The sequence below is a fragment of the Macrotis lagotis genome, chromosome 5, assembly GCF_037893015.1.
Source record: "Macrotis lagotis isolate mMagLag1 chromosome 5, bilby.v1.9.chrom.fasta, whole genome shotgun sequence".
Classification (NCBI taxonomy): domain Eukaryota; kingdom Metazoa; phylum Chordata; class Mammalia; order Peramelemorphia; family Peramelidae; genus Macrotis; species Macrotis lagotis.
The window spans coordinates 237,688,203-237,714,183 of NC_133662.1; the positions used below are offsets into that span (position 1 = coordinate 237,688,203).

The 25,981-nt window shown below is 44.2% G+C and overlaps 1 protein-coding gene across 17 annotated transcripts in view; it reads right to left on the reverse strand.

The window, feature by feature from the left end:
* Window positions 1-4,198: 4,198 nt before the first annotated feature.
* Window positions 4,199-25,981, reverse strand: part of NF1 (neurofibromin 1) — a 251,200-nt gene continuing 229,417 nt past the window's right edge. For 16 of the 17 annotated variants that reach the window (XM_074189002.1, XM_074189001.1, XM_074188998.1 and 13 more), the window contains 2 exons: window positions 22,101-22,317; window positions 4,199-7,834 (listed from right to left, as the gene is read on the reverse strand). In XM_074189002.1, the coding sequence (XP_074045103.1) occupies window positions 7,692-7,834; window positions 22,101-22,317 (360 nt within the window). In that variant the 3' untranslated portion in view covers window positions 4,199-7,691. The remainder of the gene's footprint in view (window positions 7,835-22,100; window positions 22,318-25,981) is intronic. The other variant, XM_074188994.1, reaches the window with a different exon arrangement.

The following is a 25,981-nucleotide window of genomic DNA, read 5'->3' on the forward strand; positions in this document are numbered from 1 at the left end:
CCTCAGTTATCACAACTGTAAAATGGGGCTAATAACAGCCCTACAGCACAGGGTGGCTGAGGGGATCAAATGAGATATTAGGAAAGTGTTTAGCACCCTTCCTAGCACATGTAAATAATAAATGTTTTTTCCTCTTCCCTTCCCCTTCTCATCCTCAGAACAGAGAAGTTCCATCCAAAGGCAAACAAAGGTTCTGAGGACTATAGACAGGGCTAAAAGTTAACACGATTGAATGATCCCAGATGTCCAGTCAATGAAAATGAAGCTACATGAGAGGTGAATTTTAACAGAGATTGTACACTTGGGTTTGTTAAGTCAGCTTCTTCATTTATGACGGTGGTATGAGCTGGGGGAGTGGGGAAGGGTGTCTAATAATGGTCTGAGAAGTGTCAGTGGACTCTAAGATCAGTGGGTCTACACTCACGGACGTCAAAAAAGCCAGCCCTGACAGTGGGAGAAGATGGTCCTGCTACATTCTGTCCCAGCTTAAACCCACATCTGGGGCATGTCCTGGTCTGGATTTTCATTTAGGAGGGGCAGTGATGAGCTGGAAGATGTCCAGAAAACACAACCAGGATGGGCAGGATGGCCTTGAAGTCACGGTCAAGATTTGTTGAAGAAAATGGAATCCTTTAGCCTGAAGAGGAGGAATTGGTAAGAGTTTGGAAGGGGAAGGGGCAGGGGAGTCAGTCTCCAAGTCATTTAAACTTGTTCAGCTCGGCCCCAAGAGGGCAAGGTGCAAGGGAACAAATTCAGGTATGGTGTAACAAGTGAAAACTTCCCTTTCCCCATGTGGATGGGCTATTTCCAGAGCTAATTGGTCCCCACCCCCAGAGGTCTTGAAGCAAAGAGATCGCTGGAGAGAATTCTTGTTCAAAATCAAATTAGGTAGTCTCTGAGGGTAATATATATTCATATATACACACACACATTTTAAATTATTTAGAATATTATTATTTAGAATATTCTGTGAGGGTAGAACCTGAGCAGAGGGGAGGGTAGTGTGCAGAAGATTCACAATTTGAGTTGTAGTCACCTCAAGAGTAATCTAGTCCAAAAGGCTCCTGAGCAGAAATTCTGGTTCTCCCCTCCCCCATCCCTTCTGCCCTCAATATTCTTAAAAAAGTTGTCCAGTTCCAGCATTAATACCTCCATTAGGAGGAGCCACCTTCCTTCCTGAGGCAGCTCATTCCTTTTGAAGAACTCTAATCATTAGTAAGTTTTATTTTTCTCATTCCTAGCAGAAATCCATCCCTTTGAAACTTCTATCCATCCCTCTTAGTTTTTTTTTTTGGAAGGGGGGGAGGAATAGTAAGAACAGAAAGTCTAAACTTTTAAAAAAATTTTTGTTTTTGCAAGGTTAAGTGACTTGCCCAAGGTCACACAGGTAATTATTCAATGTCTAAGGTCAAATTTGAACTCAGGATCCTCCTGACTTCAGGGCCAGTGTGCTATCCCCTGTGCTACCTAGCTGCCCCCTAAACTCTCCTTCACAGAACAACTTCCTAATACTTGAAGGGCACTAACTTACCTTTATTAGTCCTTTGCCCTCCGAGTTTAAATGTCTCTGGATCCTCACAAGGTATGGTTTTCAACCTTCTTACCATTTTGACTGCTCTCCTCTTGACATACTTTAAGTTGGAATGATCAGTCCAATGTGACATTAGAGATGCATCATTAAGGAGGGGCAGAATACAGTAGACTCATCATCCTGAACGTTGCCTGGTTGTGTTACTAGTTGTCTCATATTGAGTGCTCACATAAGACCATCAACTGTTGTCTTACCATTTTTCATCATGTTGCTGTGCCATTGATTTTTTTGAACCAAAGTGTAAGAGTTGGGATTTATTCCTATCTATATCCTATCTATATTCTCTCTCTCTATATTCATATATTCTATAGTCAATATTTATAATACATATGTATCTTAGGACACACACACACACACACACACACACACACATATAAATGTCCTAACTTTTCAAAATAGTTTTGATTCTGACCCAGTTGACCAATGTGTTAAAAATACCATTTTCCTTTATTGCAGAGTTGATAAGCATGTTTCTATTTACAGGCCTTCTTCAGAGCCTATAAATTATAATGGTGAACCAGAATAGTCATCAACATTCCAGAAAGACATCTTCCAGGCAGGAGAACTTAGTTCAAGAAATAAAACCCCCAATTTAGCAGAAATGGAGAGTTTTTATAAGGGACTGTGCTGGGAGAGGACCTTTCACTGAGGCTAAGAAGTTTAGACTTGATTCTATAGCCAGAAGGGGAGCTAGGAAGGTTATTGAACAAGGGAGTGTTTTTAGGAGTAACCAGGTGGTGATAATCGGGACCCAAAGGAGACAGCTGGAGAAGCATTTGTTAGATTGTTCAGATAGTAAGGGGATAGAAGCCTGGATTGGGGTAACGTCAGCAAGGCTGACAAGGGGTGAATTAGACTTATGAGGCTTTGCCTGACTATATTAGGAGAGAGCCTAAGCAAATATCTTTGACAAAAGTAGGGAAATTAGGAGGGAAAACCAGTGGGGCAGAGATAGTAGGCTTAGGACCTACCTACGGCATGATGCCAGCAGAGCCCAAGATGGAGCCAGTGAGCAGAAAATACAATATTGAAGCTCAGGAATAAATTCTAGGCTAGAAAAGTACATCCAAGAGGAGATGGTTGAAACTGAGAACACAAACCATCATCTTCCGAGAGAGAAAGGTAAAGCAACAGAACTGATGATGAGCCTTGCAGTTGGCCCATATCGAGGAGGCAGGAGGAGGCAGAATTAGGAGAATCTGGACCATGGGTCACTGAAGCAAGATGGAGAAAAGATTCAATGAGGTCCTTGTGGTTTAACAAGAACCGATTCTGCAGTGGTCAAGGAGATTAGAAATTGGTGGGGGGAACCCCTCTACTTGGCATTGGAGAAGGTGCTTTCCATAAAGCGAAAGCCAGGAGGTTATGGAAGTAAAGAAAAATGGTCTCAGGAATTTGAGAAATCTGGCAGTGAAAGCGGAGGCACAAGTTGATAGTTCAATGGGGAAGCTGACAAGGGGAGGCTTTTTGCTTTTTATCTTTAAAGATAACAAAGGGCCTAGATATGAATTTGCATTAACTTAACTGTCCACATGTTCTTTCTCCAGGAGAATGGCAACTCCATGAGTGCAGGTTTTCTGTTGCAGAACAGAAGTTTAATAAATGCTTGTAAAGTAGAACTAAATTTCTAGACATAGGGAAAGGAACCAACAGGGATTAAGAGATTTGGAACAGAAGAGAAAATTATTGAAGGAGCAAAATCTGGAGAAGAAAAGCAAGGGATGGACTCAGTGGGTGGAAGAGTGAGCCTCAAAAGGAAGAATGCACTTACCTCCAAAACAGATGTAAAAGGCAAAGGTCAGGATAAATGTCTTATCATTATTTCTATTATTATGATTATTTTTAGGTTTTTGCAAGGCAAATGGGGTTAAGTGGCTTGCCCAAGGCCACACAGCTAGGTAATTATTAAGTGTCTGAGACCGGATTTGAACCCAGGCCAGGGCTGGTGCACTATCCACTGCGCCACCTAGCCGCCCCATCATTGATAATTTATTTGTTTTATTATTAGAGCTTTTCTCCAGGAGGAAATTCTTTTCCAAAGCTAGATTCTTTGGTGATTATCTGGAATTTAAGTAGCAACAAAAGGGCAGACTTCATCTGGAGAATATAATACTCACTTCTCTGCTTGTGGAAGTAGGCCTAGCCTTTAGCAGGGTAATAATAGTTTGGGGAGGGTTTCTGTACATTGGAGTAAAACCATTTTCTTTTCAGTCCTAGAGAAACTCTGCAAACACAACAGTTGTATCCCAGGAAACAAAACATTTTATCCAACTCTTTGGGATCCCATTTGGAATTTTCTTGGCAAAGATTTTGAAGGGGTTTTTCATTTCCTTCTCCAGCTCATGGGGAAATTGAGGTCAACAGGATGAAATGACTTGCCCACAGAGTGGGCAAGTGTCTGAGGGCAGATCTAAAATCAGGAAGAGGGGTCTTCCTGACTTCAGATCCAGCACTCTATCCACTGCAGCATCATGGAGCTGCCCCCCCATGCCTCTCTTTAGAAGTTTTCTTACTGTTTCCTAAGACAGACCAACACAAAGTCATCATCAGATATATATATGAACATGAAGTACTTCAAGAAATAAACTCACTTCTCACAGCTCTAGGCAGGTTGAATTTACATTTTACTTCAAAAAAAGGGGGGAGTACATACATGAGGAGGAAAATGGGAGTCAAGAACAACAATTATCTGAAATTGTAATTTCTACAATTTTACCTAGAATTATCAATTTTGTCTCAGCAGTCTTTTTCCTGCTGATGTTGACTCACTTGCAGTTTTTAACAGAATTGTCAGAATTTAAACATTGTCAGAATTTAGGCCCCAGTGGAAAGAGAGGAAGTTATCATACAACAAGAGATTTTTATAGTACACCGCATTTTCTTTTAAATGATGTAACGTAATTGCAAATTGCAAGGAGTTAACAATACTAACACAAGAATAATCAACTTTGTGTTATCCATGTACAGCAACTAACTGCTTTACAAAAAAGCAAAATAATACAATATATTGTCCCATGTATTTACAGTGTAGTAAATATACTTTTCTGTCAAATTTTACACAAAAACTATTTACAGGTGAATATACTGCATTAAAAAAAATGTTGTGGCTGACACTCAGAGTGACTTTTTGGTGGTAAGTCTGTTGCATAACATTGAATAAGACATGCTTCATTACATTGGGAGGTGGGGTGGAGTGGAAGAGTTAAAAAAACCCTCGAATAAAAACAGAAAAGCCCTAAAACCTACAGGTCAGTTAGGAAGAGAGCCCTAGTGGGAATTCACAAAAGCTCAGTCCCCAAACCAAGTGAAATATTTCTCATTTATGGAAAATAGGAGCATGCACATGAGAACTGAGCCATTGGTTTAAGAGACAGATGATGGATGACTGAAATGGATTCGTGGTCTTTTTTCCCCCCATTAAAAAAAGGGCAGGAAAAAAATCCCATAAACGATACATGATGGGCAACATGCTCTGACATTGAAATATTCAGATCCTAGAGTCTGGTACAAAAGCGTAGCCCAAATAGTGGAGGGAAGATGATTGGTGTGAAACAAAATTATGAACCGTTCATGTTTGCTCAGTTCAAAAACTCAAGTTTTTAAAAAAATAAGTGAAGGTTTGCCAAGAATGGCCATTTCCAACCTCCATGGTTTAAATTTCCCAGTAGGTGAGGAAGGTGGATTTTTAAAAGAGGGGCGAACAATTCTGATTTGTGCCACGCTGATCATTACATGAGGTAATCAATCCAAATGAATCCCATTGGGAGGCAAGGGGGACTTGGTTTCTTCAAGCTGTGGAAAATCTACTCGTGGAAAAGTTATCATTTTCAGTAGTAAAAACGACCTTAAGAAATTGCTCAGTTTTTCTATTTCAAAGGAAGTGGTTGATAAAGCAAACACCCTAAATTTCCACCACTGTATTTATCAAACAAACAACAGGATTAAAAAAAAAGAAAAAGATGGAATCAAAATGACTGAAGAAGGCTCACAATGACTGATACTCCAAAAGCCAAGAAACTAGACAAGTAGTTAACCAGATTCACTGGATCTGAGGATGTGGTTTGAGAAAACCAAGACTACAGACTGATGGCAATGCTGGTCCTTGGCACAGGTGACTGTCTATTCCTAAGGTCAAGTCTGTTCTTGTAGCATCCTCTTGGGCTCGGGAGCACTGGGACCATTATAATTCTACTGCAGCATTTAGAGAATCGAGATTTTTGTTTTTTTTAAAAGTTTGGTTAATTGCACAAGTCTTCAACTTTTCCCAAGAAATCTATATCAAGAAATTTATTAATACTAAGGTTTTTTTTTTGTTTTTTGTTTTTTTTTAGTTTTGGCAAACCATTTGCATATTAAGTTTGTGTTCATCTTTTTTTTTTCCCCAGGACTGTAAACAAATTTAAAAAATTAAGTTATTTCTGAATATAACAAAAGGCAATTTATTTACATTAACATATTACATTGTTACTGTGTGAATAAATGTGGATTATGTGTATATTATTAAAATCTGAACATGTAATTGTACCATTCTTTATTAATTTAGCTGTGGAATTTAGTTTACTGAAATCCACTAATGAAACTATTACAGGAAACCCCTATGTCTTCTCCCTTCCCCTACCTTCCAAGCCACTGATAATTTATTTACCTCGAATTTATTGGCAAGCAGGGGCTGGGAAGCAGAATCTATCTTTTTTGCAGTCTACAGTTTACCCTTAAGAACACACATCCTGATCCCAAGGATTCTCCATCGGCCTCGAGGGCACCTCCAGGTGGGCTGTTACCTATATCATATCCCAGCTGAAATAGTGACGCTCCAACCGAAACCCTTTACATAGCATGGCATAGCAGCATCTCGCAGTTTCCCCATTGGTTACTGTACTGCAGGGTTGCTAGTCTTTTCACAGTGATTAAATACAATTTTATCTTAAAAAACCCGAGTGTTTGACTATGATTCTTTTTTTTTAAAAGGTCCAGCAACATATCTTACTGTGAAAATATCTGATAATATGCAGCTACAAGGAATTTGTATTTGACAAAATAAAGTGAGAGCTAGTTATTTCAAAAATTAAGTACCATTTCATTTGACTCAAGGGAACTAAATATGTCGAGGCTTCAGTAACCCTTGGCCAAACCGGAGACCTATTAAAAAGGACCTCTCTGGCCACACTGGCTTCCTTGATCCCCAACTGCCCTGCCTGGAGTTATTTTGAGAGCAAAGAGAAGAAAGGAAAAGCATAATCCCCACCAGGTGATGACTCATCAGTGCTCCCATTTGGAGGAAAAGGTAACTGGTCTGGCCAGCCAGAGGGCCCATGGGTCTGTCTCCATCTAGAGCTCCGAGGCTGCTAAGGAGAAGAGACCCTCCCTCCTGCTTCACCCCTGTAATTATTGCTAAAGCTCCAAGTGTTCGTTTCTCGCCAATGTTCTATGAATTCTGACATCTCCAAAAAGTACCTTTTAAAATTCTGGCTTCCAGTGGGAAGTCCCTGAAGCTCTCGCCTCCAATTTCTTCGGATTTGTACTGTTACAGAAAGTCCGCAGGTCAAAGTTAGAAGGGGTTACAGATGTCATTTCTCCCATTAACCTCTCCCTTAAGGAGAGGGTCCTAACCCTTTACTCTGTAAGACAAACGAGCAAGGAAAACAAGGCAAAACCGCCAGAGAAGCAGGTTTGATGGAGGGTCAGAGATGCTTGCCTCCCCACAGGGAGGTTCCTCATCCCAGCTTCCCAGACCGACTTTTGAAGTCATTGTGAAACACTGACTCAAACCCATCAAGACCCGCCCAAAGTGGGAGGAAAACAAAATAAAAAGAAAAGAAAAGGCAGCATTGAGCTCAGTGACTGTTTCAAAAATTGATCATCTGGCCAGATGGATGATGGGTGGGAGAGATGACATGAGTGCAGCATCACAGCAGGGGTGGGGGAGCGCAGGGGCCCGAAGGCTCAGAGTGAGAGAGTGAAGTGTGTGTGTGTGTGGGGGGGTGCATGTGCGGAGGTTAACGGTCAGTGCGGAAGGGTGGCGGCTGATGGCGAGTCAGTGTGGGGGGCCGTGGCAGCGGCGTGGGCCGTTTTGCTTTTTAGGAAGGAGAGAGAGGAGGCTTCACACAATCTTCTTAATGCTATGCCGTTTGAAGCTGCCAGCACTCCTCTGTTTCTGGACTTGGCTGGCAGAGCCATGGCGAGTCCTTCCGCTGCTGGCGTGCCCCGTGGTGGGGGAGAGTTCCACGTTCTCCTTGTCGACGCCTGGGTAAAAATAAAGGAAACACATGTTTCACTCCCACTGCTCTCAGACAAATGTCACCACCCAGTGGAACTTTTGTGGATTTTTTCTCCCCCGCTTCAGGACTGCATGGCCTGGTGGGGCCCATGGGCTGGCCACTGAAAATTTCCTTTCAAGATGTAGAGACTGGCTGTGGTCCCCCCAACAAACCCAAAGGAAAGACCCAGAAATGCTGCAGTAGGCCTCCAGAAGCAAGCAGGCCAGGCCTGGGGGGCATGGACCACTTCTCTGCCCCAGGCTCAGAGTGGCTTCCAGGACAGGTCAGTTGGAGCTGGTCAGTGCCCTTCACAACCATGCCAGGGTCCACATTCCCATCATCAGAGAGAACGCGCTCCCCAAGATGCACCAGAAATCTATTGTTTTACAAATCAAGTGGTTTGAATATGATACCCCTTTGTCTTCCTCACTATGCTTCAGTTCCTTTCCAGTGTAATTTTCTGGGGGGCAGCTCTCCCTGGATTCCAGGCCTTTGGTCTGCAAGGGAATCTAGACTGACCAGTAATCCACGGAGAAAGGGCAATAAGCAAAAGGACCTGCTGAGTCCTTATTCCAATACTACAGAATCAAGTCAAACTTACTCTCTACTGGACAAAGACAAAAGAGAGATGCTTCTAAAACAGACTTCTAAAAATCTGTTAAGATTATCTGTAACACAGGAATGAGCATATAAACAACCTAATCATCACATGGGCATGGATTAGTCTTTGAAGTTATGCAAAAAGGGGTTGATATGTGTTTGGAGGAAGAAGGGGCGAGTAAGAGGAAGGTAGGAAGGAGAAGAGAAGGAGTGGAGAGGGGAAAGGGTGAAGGAAGAAAAGTGGGGGGATAGTGGAGAGAGGAAAAGGGGAGAAGGAGCTGAATAACTAGGTTTGTGCATTTGAAACAGATAATGCTGGATGATCTTCCCTTTGTATATGGAGATTGGGTGATCATGCTTTATCAATCCCCAAGACAGGTCAACTAAAAAGAACTGGAAATCTACACTAGAAAGGTGGCCTTCATGCTGTTCATGGAGTCCCCGCAACTTGGCTCACAAACTGCATAGCCATATGCAAGTGTCCATTCAATGATCATACTTCTGTTGGGTCCTAAGAAAACAACTCCTTCGTGAACATGCTTTGGTCTCTTCTATCTTAAAAGCAGCCCTTAGGCTTTCCTGTTTGTTACATCCCCCTATTCTCCCTTCACTGGGGAAAGTGGCACAAAGTTCAGGTCCCAGGTTTCTCACTTGTCTAGAATGAAGTATTCGTTAAGAACATTCTGGGTAAGACCAGGAGGGTAAAATGATGAGAAAATAGCTCTCTGGCTCTTATACAATTTAAAGGTAACTTGGAACTTCCCAGGGATTTGTGTTTCTGACTCTTCTCTTTGTCACACGGAGCTTATGTAGAGAAGCAGATAAACAGCTACAAAAAGGTGAGCTCTGGGTCCAAGGAGAAAGATCCCAATGGGGGTATCCCTCAGGTCCTGAGGCTGATGAGCAGACCCCCTTCTCTGCTCCAAACCCAAGGGACCCTTGAATGAAAAGCCCTGATCCTTTTTTTCCTCTTTAGAGCAGCACCACCCTCCAGGCTGTCCAGGCCCACCCTTCCTGTCCCTCACTGCCCTTTCCCCACACTCAACCAGTCAGCTGTTCAAGGTGCTCTGTGCCTCCACGCTGGGGCTTTTGTTCTTGTGAAGCAGCAATTCTTCAGGACCTTTTTATATTGTCAAATCACCCCAAAGAGCCTTTGTATAATTTGAGTTATATTTATCTTCATTTATTATATAGATATAAATGACATTATTTACTATTAAAAATGAAAACTAATAAATATTTAAAATAATTCATTTGAATTAGCAATAAAGCAATCATGTTAGTGTAAATAAAATGTTATCATGAAAGATAACGAATTTTCCAAAAAAATTAATGAGTAAAATGATGTTGCTTTAAATACTTCACATTTCTTTGTCTGGTTTAATAGAAATCAACTCTCTGCTACTGTATTCAAATGGCTGTAATAAGTTTTTTTGCTTGAAAAAAATCAACCTCATCCACATAGTTAGAAAAGCAAATAATGTCTTATTTGGGATCACTGGATATGGGTGGGTGCCTTCTTTGATTAAATGCTAGTTTTTTCCTACCTTCAACCAGAAGGAAGTCTTGGGAAAATGTCTGCTCAAGACCAACATTTTAAATTGCTATTGCCCTGTTTAAACAAAATTTTAAAACCCATAAAAACTGATCTTTGTATCTTTGTTTCACTTTCTATAGAATTTTGTTTTTATCTCTTGAGCCCTTGTAGGGCAGGAAAGGGCTTGGATCAAAGAGGTCCCTTTGGATCTCTCTAAGAAAAGACACTTAGATTTAGATAATTAATCAGTTTGGAGAGACACCTCAAAGGGTGGTCTTCGGAACCAGATTGGTTGCTTCTTCTTCCCATCTCTCATTCAGTCCTTACTCTCTGTTCACACCCCCCTCACCGGGACCACCATCAGAGTCTTCTCACTGGTCTTATTTTCAGTCCACAGGCCAATTCAGTTGTCAAAATAGTTTAGTCAAAGCACAGATAGGTCTGAACCTGCCCTTCCCCTGCCAAAAGGCGTCCAGTAGAATCCACCTTTGTACTCCCCCCTTTCACAAACTATTTCCTCTCTCCTGTCTCCAAGCATTCAGATGCCCCCCCCCCCCATTCTTGGATGCACATTCTCCTTATCTCCATCTCTATAAGAAAGCTGCCTCTTCTCAAGGCCTCTGGTACTGCCTGCTCCAGGAAGCCCTTCTTGATCCCTTTCCGCCCTCTTCCCCAGGCAGGATTCTCTCCCCCCTCCATTTTCCTGAGACCACACTTATCTGTTTCCCTGCTTCATGTCATATCCCTCAGGAGAGCTTTGGCTCCTTTAGGGCCCAGAACAAACAGGTATTTAATGTCTCCCAAATCTGCTGCTCTAATCATCTTTAGGGGAATAAAAAGGCACAATGGCAATTAGTCTCTTTTAAAACCTAATTTTGTGCCAAAGAACTGGTACTATGGAAAAGTCTCAAAGAATGAACTATAGAACAAGAAGAATTACCATAAAAAATCCCAAGTATGCTTTAAAATAGAGGCTCCGATTGCAATTATCATTATAATTACATCAAAATGTATTCTGGAAAAAACTCCAAAGATAGCATGAAAAAGATATTCAATTGTGGCTCACTCTTGCGTTCCAGTTCTCTGAAATGCTCACTCCCCCACCCAATAGCTCTCTATAAGATGGGAAAAGATTGCATCACGGGGGCAAAATCACCCCAGGCCAGAGGTATAGGCTACACAGGGCAGAGCTGGATGCTGCTACCTGAAAGCCTTGGCTCTGAGGATGCAGCTCTGGAGTCTCCCTCTCCTATGTTCTCCAAGTCTATTTTGAGCCTGTCCTTGGGGAGAAGTCCTTTTGATAAAGCGAACTCCATGGGCACAGTCCTTTAAGCAAAATGACCAGGGCTTGGCAGGATTCTCTGAATAATGGTGGTGAACTGGCACTCTGGCCAGTTATACTGGGATCTCCCCTCCCCCCCAAATGTGAGATGTGGGTGCAGTGTTCAAACTGGCAACCAAATATGACTGTGGAGGAGGAGAGACACTGCAAATGGTTTTGGGGGGCTGTTTTGCAGCAGTTTTTAAGCCTTATGTTCCAAGGGATTTTGGAAGCTCTGGGGAGAACTGAATTCTAAATAACCAGCCTGTGTTGGTCACACATTTTAATAGATGAAACTGTTTCTGAATAGTAAGAAGGAAAAACCACTCCTCAAATTAAAAACCTTCTGAAATACAAGAATTTTTCTTAATTTTTTAAACAGATTACCTATTAACTTATTACCTAATATACATTTTTAGAAAGGATATATTTAATGTCTATTCTAACAAAATGAGATATGGGTTAAATGATTTACTAGAAGTCAAATAACAGCAGTCAATCAAAAAACATTTATAAATCACTGACAGTGGGTCAGTCACTGTGCCAAGCACTTGGGTGACAGGAAACGGCAACATCACGGCCCCTGCCCTGAGTTCCCACTCCATGGGGTGTGTATGTGCACCCCAGATGCACCCCAGGGAGATCAGAGCTGAGTCCTGAAGGAAGCCAGGAGGCTGAGGAGATGGAGAAGGGTCTTTCGGGCCTGGGAGGCAGGAGACCAGGTGGAGCTCTGGAAGGAGGCAGGGTTTGGGGTCAGGCCTGGGTTTATGGTCAGAGAGTCTACTCCCTGTGATTCCGGTGGGGTATGGGGGAGCCACTTCATTTGACTGGAAATGGGATGTGGATAAGATGGATGTTCAGGGGACTTTTCCTATGATCTTACAAATAAGACTCTGAGCTAGAGAGAGCTCAATCACCTGCCTGTGACTCCAAGCCAATCCAACCTCGAGGAATCATTAAAGAAAGAAAATAAGGAAAAACAAGTAACATAAAAGAATGTTTATCTAACTGCATAAACACTATTTAGCCCATAGATCTGAACACTGCCAACACCACCAAGAGTTAGTTCCTGGAAGGGATTTGGATCTACTCACTGGGATCAAGGTCACAGTACAAGGTCAAATTGATGAGTACAAATGAAAGAGTACAAAGTAGGCCTACTGGAGGCAGGGAGGAGGAGGAGGAAGAAGGGCAGCAACCCTGGCCTCATCACCTCCTGGGCTGCCTAAGGAGGATGACACCAACAGGGAGGCAGCATGAGGGGATGGCAAAGGCGCTGTCACAGGAGCCCAGCTCTGCCCCATGCTCTCTGTGGGACGGCCCCCCTGGACTTCAGTTGCTTCACTGGGGCCAGGTGGTCTGGGAAGCTGACTGGTTCCGAGGGAAGTCAGTGGAAAACCCCAGTCCTGCCACTAGTTACCTGGGGGACCATGGATGACTTCTGAGCCTCAGTTTTCCCATTGACAAAAATAAGGGAATGAGTTGAATTGACTCCCAAGGTCCCTTCTAATTCCTGATTTAGGCTTTTAATCCTTTGATATAACTAACAACTCTAACCATAGAATCATTCAAGAAAGGGGGGGGGAGGAAATAAAAGAGCTCCCTTATCTTTGAGACTTTGAGGAAAATGAGAAATGGCAATGATCACTAAATCTATACATAAAATCAATCTACCCATTCTAATCTAGTTCAGAATTTCTCTGCTCCTGTTACACTCACACTTCCCTCCTGTCCAGGCTCAGGGAACACCCCTCCCTCCGCCTCACCAAGCAGGGTTGTGTCTGCCAGGGCAGTAGCTGGTGCCCTTGCCTCGTACCCAGGACCGCCTCAAGCAGAACTTTGTACAGATATGATGAAAGAGAGTGACATGAAAACTCCAGATTGAGAGTATGGTAGAGAAGTTCATAGGTTCAGATGAGGAAAAAATACCAGGGAGGCACATCCATGGGATGCTTCAGGGGTGAGAGCAAGTGGAAAACTAACTGGGAACCATGATCCGGTCTCATGCTCCAGCACCAATGTCAATCTCATGAATCAACATAGAATGATCTTCAAAAACATCATAGTTAGCAAACAAATGGCATGATCTGTGAGTTTTCTACAATGAGCTGCCACCATATTTTAATCCAATAAGCACAATTAAAACTAAACTAAAAGAGCAAAATCATCCATCAAGCTATCAAACAATTGTTCAGGCTGTAATGACAGGACAAAAAACAATGAATTGGAGGCTCAAGATGATCCAACCTGCTTGTCACTTATTAAAATCGCTAGAAGATTTTGACAAAGCAGCAGGATCTTTGAGAGGGGAGTGAAGAGGGGTTGTGGAATGCACCAAATGCGGAGCACTCTCAGGTGCTGGATGGCAGTGGGACCCAGGCCAGCACGACCCACAGGAGGGAAGGGGAGAACGGGCTGAAGAAGCTTGCTACCAGCTCACCCCCTTGGTGGACAACCTGCAGGCAAGGGAGCCAGCACCTGGCAATCTGGGTCTGAGGATGACAAGCTGTGCTGGTCTGCAGCACAACCCCACTGCAGGCTCCGGTTCATCCCAGCAAAGCTGTCCTGTGAAGCCATCACTTCTCAGAGGTCATCAAGACTGGGACAAACCAAATATTGGCCCTGGAGACCAAACTAGTTTTCTGGATCAAATTCTAACAAAACATGCAAATTTAAAAAGATGGCTGAAAAGTTGACCAGGTCCTCCAAAGAATTGCCAACAGTCTAAAGAAGGTGGGAAGCAGCAAGTTCTTTTTTGGAAGTCTTCATTCCCAAGAGGAGCTGTGGGGTGGGAGTGTTTATTAAGGGCCCTAGGGCTGCCTGATGTCAGTCCAGATAAGACCAAGAAGGTCTTCCACCACCTCAGTGGCCAGTGGGCGACTTGTCTAGCCTCACCTGACAGGCTCCAGAGTGGGGAGCCCACGATTGCTAATGGGCCTCAGTTCAATGTTAAACAGATCTAATCAGGAGGATGCCATGGCCTAGGTCTGTTTAACTTTTCTTCATTGCTCCTGGTGCCGACCTCTGGACTAAGTGGAGGATGCTCCCCCCACCCCACCCCATGCTAAATATCCGAACACCAGCAGACAGTCACCGTGCCTCCCTAGGGCTTCTTGTCTTTAGACTTCGCAGGTCAGTTACTAATCTTCCCATGGCATGGCTTCGGCTGCCCCATCTTTGTCCTTGGCCCAGTGCTCTTCACCAAGAAGATTAGAGTCAGAAAGACCATCCTTCATTAAGAGCCCTGGTGCTTAGAAAGCAGCTGGGACAATTTCTAATCTCCCCCTTCCCCCAAATTCGAGAAATTAAGGAATTACTCTGGCCTTGGTGGGCCAGTAAAACTATCAAAGAAGAAAAACCAGAAGAAAGTTAGGCCTTTGAGGGCAGAGATTATTTTTCCATGTTGTCTTCATGCCTTAGCATACAGAAAAAGTTTAATAAATGTCAATACAATGGCATGAACACAGGCCCCCCTCCCCCCCAGAGTTTTTTTACTTTTCATATTTTTTCAAATTGAATTCTCTCTCTCTCTCTCTCTCTCTCTCTCTCTCTCTCTCTCTCTCTCTCTCTCTCTCTCTCTCTCTCTCCCCCAGATAACTGTCTAAGATCATAAATTACAGAACAAGTAACAGAGGCAGAGTCCTTTGTGGGAGTTCTATACACCTCAAATCATAGGTCCATTCCAAACATAATTCTCCCTTCACATACAGACATTTTACTCAGAAGGCTAGGTCTGGTGGCCAATATTGGGAAGGATATACAGAGATGGCCTTGGAGTCAGAGCAAGCTGAGTTCAATCCTGCTTCTGACTCTACTGTTTCCTAGCCTTAACATGACTTCTCACTCCCTGACCCTGGATAAGTAAGGAACTGCTTTTCCGAGCACCAGATTAACTATCTGAGCCTATAATGCCCATGTGCACAGGCAGGGGCAGCATTCTCCCTGAATAGCTCATTGCAGATCCAGTACCAAAAGGGTTGAGTTAATCTGCACTGCTCTCTGCTGCCCACTCCCTACTCCAAAGAAATGACCAATCCCCAGTGAGATGGGATAGACTGTCTTTGCTGCGGCTGCAGGTAGGTTACGCCAATAAAGGGAGGGAACACCACTTGCAGAGACTGCTGTGGAGGATGCATGGCCGGCCCAGCCTCTAGAAAGGCCAGCTAAGGAGGTGGTTCTGCAGCATCAGCGCTCAGACCCTGGAAAGTGGCCATGAACCTGGGCAGCTCAGAGGTGCTAAGTCAGCATCTGCCCGTTCGGCAGCTTGGGCCAAGAGAGCTCTCATTTCGAGCCAGCTGGAGAGACAGGGCTGAGGCTGCAGGAGTGGACGTCAGTCAAGGCTCAGGGAAGGTCCAAGAGAAAGGTGGGGGGTGCTGATGGGATGCAGGGAGACACAAGAGCCAGTGCCCATTGGCCCTGACTCTTGGCCAACCCCTCCCCCCTCCTCATCTCTCCAAAGAGAAAGTTTTTAAAGCTCCTTTTCCAACGCGGAGGGGTGGTGGTGGTGGTGGTGGTATGTGGTAGCAATCTTTCCCTGCTTCTCTGTTTTTAACATTCTCATTGATGTAGCAAATTTTATTAACTCCAGTTGGTTGAGCCATTTCCCAATGCATGGGTTTCTAGTTGGACTCTACTTCTTTGGCCTTTCATTTGGTCACTGACCTCCTTGGACTTAACCCTGGCAGGGGAGTCTCTGGGTCAAAGGGCATGGCCGAGCTATCTGCATGTATCTGTCTTTACCCAACACTGACCACTCTCCACGTCTGTCTCTTCTACTCATTTGTTTGGTGTGAGATGAAATCTGAAAGTCATTCTGAATTTCACTTCTCTTGTATTAGTGACTAGTACAGAGAATTATTAGGATGAAACTTTTTGGAGAACAATTTGTTTATGTTTTGACCACTCATCTACTGATTTCTGGGCACTGTTTCTATATCTTGACTATTAGACTTTATATGAGATTTTTCCCCAGGTGACTACTTCCCTTCTTAGTTGCATAAATTTTGTTCGTGAGAAAGTTTTTCAAATTTATGTAATCAAAGCAATCCATTTTGTCTTTGCTAAAATCCCTTATTTGGTTCAGCATTGGTCAGGTGTATGACAGACTTCTCTTCAATTTTTTATATGATCTTTCATATTCAGGACACAAAAGTACAATGAATTCTCTGTGGAGTGCGGTAGGCGATGTTAGCCAGAACCTAATTTCTACTAGATGATTCTGACTCCTTCCAGTTTTCTCCCAGCACATCTTTGTCAAATAGATATTTTCCTAGAGTAAGTTTAGGTTGTAGGTGTTATTGAACACACTAGAGTTTAATGAGTTCATTTATCTTTGATTCCTCCTTTCTAGTGAGTTCTGCTGGTTCTATTTTTTAACCAATAAATGACAGATATTTTTTCTTTTTTTGGTTTTTGCAAGGCAGGGGGGTTAATGTGACTTACTTGTTCAAGGTCACACAGCTAAGTAATTATTAAGTGTCTGAGGCTGCATTTGAACTCAGGTCCTCCCAACAACAGGGCCAGTGTTCTATCCACTGTGGCACCTAGATGCCCGGATGCTTACTCCTCTAAGTGATGTCTATTTCTTTTCTACTTTTTCTCCATTATTTCTCTTGACATTCTCAAGGGAATCTCACAAAAGAATTTTTTGTTTAGCCCTATACAGTATTTCTTTCTTACTCTGATTATTATAGTACTAGATTTAAATTGATTTTGGTGGTATTGTCATTTTTATTATATTGGCACAGGCCATCCATGAGCACTGAATATCATTAGACCTAGTTAAGTGGGACTTCTAGATATTCTATGCCTTTTATAGTTCTTTCAAATAAGATCGTCTTTTTCTCCTTTTTTGACTCATGGATTTTGAAACTGGTTTTTAAAATTAAGTTTGGAGACAGAGTAAGATTATTTTCCCAAAGCCAATGCCACGGCTGATGTCCAAAAAAAACAACTGAGTAGCAATAATCAAAATAGCATATTATTTCTAAAATTCCATTCTTAAGACTATTTAACTATCATTAGGGTTCCTGGCACATAACAAAAATTGCAAAGTTTCTCAATTAACCTTTAAGAACCAAAAAGATTTAGCAAAAGCATAATCTGTCAATTTATAATATCAATTTGCCAGTTATTATGGCCTTGGAAAAGTCCCACAAAGGAGGAAAAACTTGGTAAAAAATAAAATAGCAACAGATTAAGAGTGGAAGTCACAAAATAGGCATACTGTGTTGATTTTCTAGTTGTTCAGCGACTCCTGGCTTTGGGGGGTGTAAGTGACTTGTCCAAGGTCACCCTACTAATATGTGTCAAACGTCTGAGGGTGAATTTGAACTTGGGTCCCCCTGGACTCCTGGGGCAGTGCTCTCTCCACTGTGTCACCAGCTGCCTCAATTCCTGGCTTTTTAATCTGAGCAACTAAAGGCAATAAATAGGAAGTTCTACAGAGGAGAAGTCCTTGCTTGAACATAAGATCATGCTGCTGGGTGGAGTCCTGTAACAGAGAGCCCGCCTAACCTGGAGTTTAGCTGGGAGTTCACTTGGAGATCTTAAGTCTGCCGGCCACAATGCTGCACTCTCCAAGTGGGACACGACGGCACCAGCCTGAAACAGCTTGTTAAGGGGGCAATGATCCTACAAACCAGGCTTGACTTCTTGTTTTGTTGATCATCTAGACTTATGAAAGTGATGGGGTGGCTAGGTGGTGCAGTGGATAGAGCACCGGCCCTGGAGTCAGGAGTCCTTGAGTTCAAATCTGCCCTCAGATACTTAATGGTTACCTATCTGTGTGGCCTTGGGCAAGCCACTTAACCCCATTTGCCTTGCAAAGACCTAAAAAAAAAGTGATGGAGAAAATGGGAATAATGCAGCTTAAACCTCAAAGTATGCCCAGTTTACAGTTTTGACAGGGGTGATCACTAAATGCTGCCGGCACCTCACCTCCCTTCCACTCTCAGTCTAGAACAGGGGCTGGGTAGGACATAGATCCAGGACGTGCTAAGGCACGGGGGCCATAAGGTGGGGCCAGGCCCTTCCACCCTCCATTTCAGGAGATCATCCCAAGTCAGTACAACCAGGACAAGCCCCTGTCTTTGAGGTTCCCTGGGGCCTGTTGTCCCCACGAGGCTGAGCACAGAAAAAGAGAAGGTGTCCCAGAACACCATAGATAAACAACTGGCTTCAACCCTCCTGGAAGTCTGACTTCAGAAGCTTTATCCTGCCTGCAAGCTCAGTTCTAGGCAGTTTTCAAAATCATAATTTTTTTTTTAGTCTGCTATTTGCTCTGTTGGGAGTGGAGGGGACACTGCTGCAGACCCCCTCCCACCATGACCCTGTGTCTCTGTCTGTGGAGTGATGTGATGGAAGCTTGAGCCCCACCAGAAGGAAGGAGCTGGAGAAGCAGCCCCCAGGTTGGTAGGGAGGAGCCAGGAAGACCGATGGAGCCTCACCTCCTCTACCTCTATGAGACACAGAGCAACTAAGCACTCCATCCTCAACAAAGCGAGACAAGCTATGTAGCTGGGCTCGATGCTGTCTATCCATTTGCGCAGTCATTGTGGTGGGGCCTGACTCTTCATAGCCTCCTCACTTGGGGTCTTCTTGGCAGAGTCCCTGGAGGGGGTTGTAGAAGTTCCTTCTTTAGCTCATTTTAAGGATGAGGAACCTGGGGCACACAGAGGTACAGTGACTTGCCCAGGGTCCCACAGTGATGAGTGTCTGAGGCCAGCGCTCTGGACATTCTGGTGTCACCAGGAACGACTCCTTCTTGCCTTTATTGTCCAGCATTTTCCATGAAGGCCTTAAGCCCAGGCTCATGCTCCGCTCACTCTGGGGCATGCCTGGGAGGGGACACTGCGACACAAAGTTCACTGAGCCAAACCACTGACTTTCACATCCACTTTGGGGGCATGAGGACCCCACAGAGCTTGAGGTGTAAAGGCTTTGGAAGGAGCCCAGGCAGAGAAGGAGTCTGAAGGGCCCGGGCCAGGAGGCAAGAGAAGGACCAACTTGCTCATTATTAAAATCATTTCCAAATGGATGGACCCTCTTGGAGAAAGTTGGCATCAGGAGGGTGCCTGAGGCCCCAGGGAGTTCTAAGTGGTGAAGGGGGTCCCTGCCAATGTTCTGACTGGAAGCAATGTTCATCACTTCTTGGGGGGAGTCTTCTGTGAGCCACAGAACTCAGCAACAAGTCCTTCAAAGTTCTCTTCCAATTAAAGAGTGTTCCCCCCTTCTCCTTTTTTGGTAAGTAAATCAGGGTTAAATGACTTACCCTGGGTCACATGTGGCTAGAAAGTGTCAAGTGACTGAGATCACATTTGAACTCAGGTCCTTCTGGCTCAGGGTCTGCAATCTCCCCAACGCACCACCTAGCTGTCCCAAGAGTGCCCTTTCTACATCAGCTAGAACTCTGGAAAACCAACTGGACACCATGTCCAGCCACATTTTCACTTGCTTTGATAAACAAAATGTAGTAGTTAGGAGCATCCCGGTGCAAGGAATACCCAGAGGTCTATGAGTAGATTCAAGAAGCAAAGAAGAGACTAGATGCCCCTTGTCCCTGGGATAGGATGGGCATGCAACAGAAATATCAAATAAGCCCTGTATAAAACAAAGCAACTGAGGCAATGCTTCATGAGGAAACTCTTGATGAAAAACCATCTTCTCCGCTCTCTCCTCTCTAGCAATCACAGGGGTATAAGCCAGCACACCAGCATCTGGATTTGAGTCTGAACCAGCCACCCTGAGGATCTGGAAGCTTCCTCCTCCTGCAGAGGCTTGTCCCCAGGCTGGGCAAGGGGCAGGGTCTTCCCAGGTGAGTCCTAGTCCAACCACTACCAGCCAGCTGCTGTGGAGTGAGGACATTCACAGACTCCTCCCAGCATCCTCTTAATGTGGCTATCAGAGTTGGGAAACTCCAACAAAGAAAAATCACCCCCGGTATTACATGGCCCCACCTGTTTCTTAATAACCAGTTCTTATGATCACAGCAAAGTCATTTTCCTGTTTCACAGTTGCTCAGGGACAAACCACAAAGATATTCCACAATTCTAAAGCTCATTATCCTTTTAGCATTAAATTTATTTTATAAAAATTTAGTAAGAGGAAAGCTACCTGAGGGTAACTACATTTTGAACAAAATCATTTCTTTAAGCCCCTGCTTTCTGAAATCATGTTTTAACCCTAAGTCTGTTTACATGAAAAGCTCTGGACTGCTTTATGTAGTATACTCCTAGCGACACCATTATTACATCATTTCAATTTTCACGTTTCAGGAGTACTGAGGCTTGCCACGGCCAAGATGTATCAGGAGTGGGCCTTGAACCCAAGAGTGGCAGTGGCCAAGGCGGTCGCAGTCATTGTCTCTCTTCTCTCCCTCCGTCCATGGGGCTTCTCCCACTCCAAGTCAATGATTTCTTAGGCTCTGAGCCTGAAAAACCCAGCTCTAAAGTCTGGGGGTTCCCACCGCCAAGAGAGGGCCAAGTGTGGAATGAATCAAAGAGCCCTGGTAAAGGGATACTTTCCTCAGCAGATTTTGGGATCCTAAGTGACCAGATGAGGAGGCACATCCTTGTACTTCACTTCTGAAGTTCTGAGCTGATGATGACGCCCCCCCCACCCTCTGTTAAGAGTCCAACAGTGATTTCTTAGGCAATACCAAACACAAAAAAGCCTGTGCCAGGCCTTTGAGGCCCATCTGTTCGGACTTGCTTTCCAGTCTCACTGCCCCCTCCAAGGACTCCTGCCAAACCAGACCATCCTCCCACCCATCCTGTGCTCTCTGCCCCAGGACGGCTGACCTGCCTTTCCTATCCTGTCTACTACCAGACAGATAATGACATCTTACCCTTCTGACCTCAAAAGCACTTTATTTTGTAAATGTTCATGCTTTTTTCCACTATGATAATCTGGGTGCCATCCCCTCCTCCTATGGATTGTAAACTCTCAATCAAATTATATCAATCCCTCTAATACTCTGCACACAGTAAAGGCTTAACACCATAAATGCCGAGCTATATTTCTTCTTTTGAAACAGTGATGAATTGCCTGCCACCGTATCCCTGCCTGGGCATAGTGTGTAACCAGACAAACCCACCGGCATCCCAAGAACATGCAGGCTGTCTATCTTCACATCACCTCAGTTGGTAAAGGCTACATCTGTAAGTAGCTATAATGCCTAGGCAACTCTGCTACACACGAAAATCAAAGATGTGAAGTAGGGGAAATATCGAGCAGAGAAATAGGTTTTATAAATAATCTATTCCCTCTGTACTGATCCTGCACCTTCCCCTATCCCCATCCTGCTCTTCAAGGTGTCAATGACCTTTTAGTAAAGGACCTTGCTCCTCCCTGACACAGATTCCTGCCCTAGTCATAAGGATTCAGTCTTTGGGCTCTTGCCCCTCAACAACATAACCCTCATTACCTCCTTAACATTCACCATCTATTCGGTTGAATTGCTAGTCTTCTGGTGAAGCCAGCCCACTCTTGGGAGGCGTGATCCTCAGGTCACCCCTCCTGCTCCTCTACCTTTCCTTATTACTCATCTTCTCATGGTGGCTTCAGTCCTTGATGCTGCTGCTAGCCCCCCCTTAGGGGGAATTAGTAGCTTCTAACTGTCTTTACTCTTTCTCTCACTTGCTTTATCTTAATGCCTCCCTACAGAACTCTGTGAATTAACTTGTCACTTGGCGGTAAGCAGTGAAGTAAGATTTGAGCCTTTTCTTACCCGCCTGAGTTGATAAACCAACTCTCACCGATCCTCCAAGTTCCTTAAGTAACATCTTTCCTTACCTGGGGAATGCTGGGAAGTGGCCAGCGAGGTCATAGAGTTAGAAAGGTTGAGATTAGCAGTAATGCTGAGCTGGCTCTGCACTGCAGGGGGGTAGGGAGAGGTGGGTGTCAGGAGAGACTCCTCACTGGCTTCTTCATCGATCCCTGGCAGATAGGTGTCGATCAAGGCATCCAGAAACTTCACTATAAGCTCAGCATAGTCTGGGATCTGCGTCTGCTGTAAGGCAAAGGGGAAGTCTCCAGATTCATTCCTTTTTGCTACTTAAAGCCCAACCCACTTGCCCCATACAGGGAGTTCTGGAATTTTCTAGGAAGACAGAAGTTCTGAGGCTAGATCAGAACTCCCTCTCTGTGCCTCAAGAAGGGTTACTTGCCTCCTGAGGTTCCCAAGATGTTTCTGAAGAATGTTGGAACCTTTTCCTTACATCAAATTTAAAATTTCTTCTCGGTGTGGCTAGGTGGCGCAGTGGATAGAGCACTGGCCCTGGAGTCAGGAGAATCTGAGTTCAAATCCAGACTCAGACACTAAATAATTGCCTAGCTGTGTGCCCTTGGGCAAGTCACTTAACCCTATTGCCCTAAATTAAAAAAGGGAAAAAAAGGGGCGGCTAGGTGGCCCAGTGGATAAAGCACTGGCCCTGGAGTCAGGAGTACCTGGGTTCAAATGTGGCCTCAGACATCTAATAATTACCTAGCTGTGTGGCCTTGGGCAAGCCACTGAACCCCATTTGCCTTGCAAAAAAAAAAAAAAACCTAAAAAAAGGAAAAAAGAATATTCAGTTCTGCATAGAGGAGAACAATTCAAGGTACTCATTCACATGGCGGCTCCTCAAACATTTATGTGAGAAATGTTCTGAGGTCAGTGGTCTCTGCATTGATTCCTCTAAATACCCCTCTCCCAAAGTTTCTTTGCCCTAGTCCTTCAGCCAGAGGCCCTCCACCATCTTTAGAGACATACTAAAATGTATATGGCAGCCACAGACAAGACCTCCGGATGGGGCTGGAGAATGGTCGGTCAGTGGGACTTGTCATCTCCCTTGTAGAGGGTCTCAAGCCTCTCTGAAGTCAGCTTTAGACAGCACAGAGCCCACTGAACCCGCCCCCCCCCATCTGGCCATACCTCTTCTCCCCTAGTTCATATTTGGGAAGGTGATTCTTTGAAACCCAAGTCTAAGACTTTTCCTATTATTCTCTCTGGCCCAATGTTCTTGGCTCCCAAGATTCTCTTGATTCTCACTATCAGCTACATTGGATCAAACTGCCATCTTTAGATCACTGACAAAAATGGCAACTGGCACAGTGCCTGGGCAAACCCACTACAGCAAGAGCCCAGAAGTAGGAATCCAATTTAAAATTACAATATCAATGATTCTACATGTTTACTGGAGGTCTTTAAAAATATAATTCTGAGAAAGAGGGCCAGTCTGGACCCCAGTCTCTAGAACACAAACAAGAAGAGAAGATGCGCAGATGAGGGGCTGAGACTTTTCGGAGTCCTTTATAGAGCACTGCCACAACCCGGAGAGCTGAGGGGGAGACCACAGCATCCTTTGGAAAACTCTTGGGTTCAAAGAGATTGGCCAAGGGAGGGAGGACCTGAACCCAGGTTTTAGAGACTCCTAGTCTAGTGCTCCCCCTTAGGAAACGGAGACCCCTTTTAGCCCCTCTCTTCAGCCCTAGACTACTATCAGAGGCTTAGCAATCACACCTGCTACTGCAGACCTGGGCTGCAAAGAGACTCTAGGATTTAATGCAGAGAACTAGGAACTTGTTTTTTAAATTTAATTTTCAACCTAATTGACTTCCTTTGAAATTCTGTAATATTTGAACCCTTCTGAGAAAGGGTTCATGGGTCCAGGGAACATGAAACAGGTCAAGTAGCTCAGCCCTGGGTTGGTGGAGGGAGTGACAAGGCTCTCTTCCTGGAAGAGATATGAAATTCCCATCAGTCATTTTTATTCCAAGGGAAAGATTATTCTTTTCAGCAATAAACAATAAAAGTAGGACAAAGAGTTGGGTGGCTCAGTCTCCTCTATTATCAGGGCTCTCCACCCTGAATACCAATTCTCTTCCTTTTTTGGTCTTTCTCTTCTCCCCAAGAAAGCTCAAAAGAACACCTAGTGGTCCAAAGAGCCTTGAAAGCTTCCAGATGAATTTTTCATGAACCAAGGTCACTTATTCTCCATTATGCTTTCCTGGCTCTGGCTGCTTGGCTGTATAGTCAAGAAGGGCATTTCCTTATTCCCTTCACAAATCAAAGCCAATGAGGTGACCAACCTGTGGCTCACATCTCCGCTGCCTTCTCTCCTGGGGTCAATTTAGTTCCAAATATACAGATTAGAAATCTGCTCAGCACTCTGAAAGCTCCACTTCCATGTCCTTGTGTCACTGATCTCCAGCAAACATCACATGTCACAATGTGAGAACTGGCCTCAGAGCCAAAGGATGGGGAGATCAAAGCGCCAGAGGTGGGGCTGACCTCTGGTGGGGGCTACCTCTTGGGGCCTGGCCCCCAGGACTCTCAGCTAGAGATGTGCTACAGCTCCCCATGCCAATCAACTAAGTTTAGGATTTTTTTTTTAAATCCACAAGCTAAAAGCCTAACTCCTTACACCTGGAGAAGAGGTCACTCAGTCAATGAACACTTATTTAGTTATGACCAACCAGATCACGAGCACTGTAGCCATGTTGTGAAGAGAGGGGCCTACTTCTTCAATATTTTCAACAATGCATGATCTCCTTTGGCATCTACTCCTTTCCCCCAAAGCCAATTGTCACCTTCTAGAAGGTAGCAGAATGTCTTCAAGTCCCAGAACTTGACCACCCTTCAGTCAACCTGGCTCCTAAGCCTCCAAGTTTGACCCAGGCCCTGGTGCAAGCTGTTATTGGGCACAGAATCGAAGCCCCCATTAATACCCTGCTCTGAGGGATCACTTAGGGGACTCGGGGGCTGTGAGAATTTGGGAAGGTTGGAGAGAAATGATAGAAAAACTCCTGCCATCAATCATCATTTATAATTTTGAGAAATCCCTGAGTGTTTGGTTTCCACAAGGCATAAGAGGAGGCTGTTAACTAAAGATATGCATTACAAAGACTAGGGTCTGTCTATGGCTGTTGACTAAGACTGAAAGACAGAGTCTACCTTCAGGAAGGTGCGAGTAAGCAAAAGGATAAAGGAATTGACCCAGACCAATCACCGACCTGGGAGAGGTCTTTCAATCTGATTTAGATGCTAGAACTGGGATTAGATGGAAGCCTGCTCCAACTAATCCAGGTTGACCTAGGGTCCCTGACCTGAGATAAGCACACTTGCATAATTAGGTTTGTGCATAGTAACTTGCACACTCTCTGTAATGATTGAGGCTCATCAGTATAACATACACAGTACGAATTGGGAGGGGAAACATATCAAGGAGTGGTATGGTGGTGGGTGTATCAATTAGATTGTACCCCGATGATTCAAACCAATGGCTGACTCAGAGGGGAGGAGAAAGTCTCTCAAATTGCATGTAAGACTGGAGGATGTACAATGGTTTTTCCCCATTTTTCCTATTTTTTCCCCATTTCCCACCTGTCCCTACAAAAGTTATTCAATCACTCTAGGCTAAGTTTTTATTATTATGGGTTATTTATAGTATAGTCTAGTTGATAGAACTCTAAAACAGATGGCAATAGAAGATTAGTTTTTAAAGCATAAATGTATTTTTTTTAGGTTTTTGCAAGGCAAATGGGGTTAAGTGGCTTGCCCAAGGCCACACAGCTAGGTAATTATTAAGTGTCTGAGGCTGGATTTGAACCCAGGTCCTCCTGACTCCAGGGGCAGTACTTTATCCACTACACCACCTAGCTGCCCCACACAACGCCACCCGGATAAATGTATT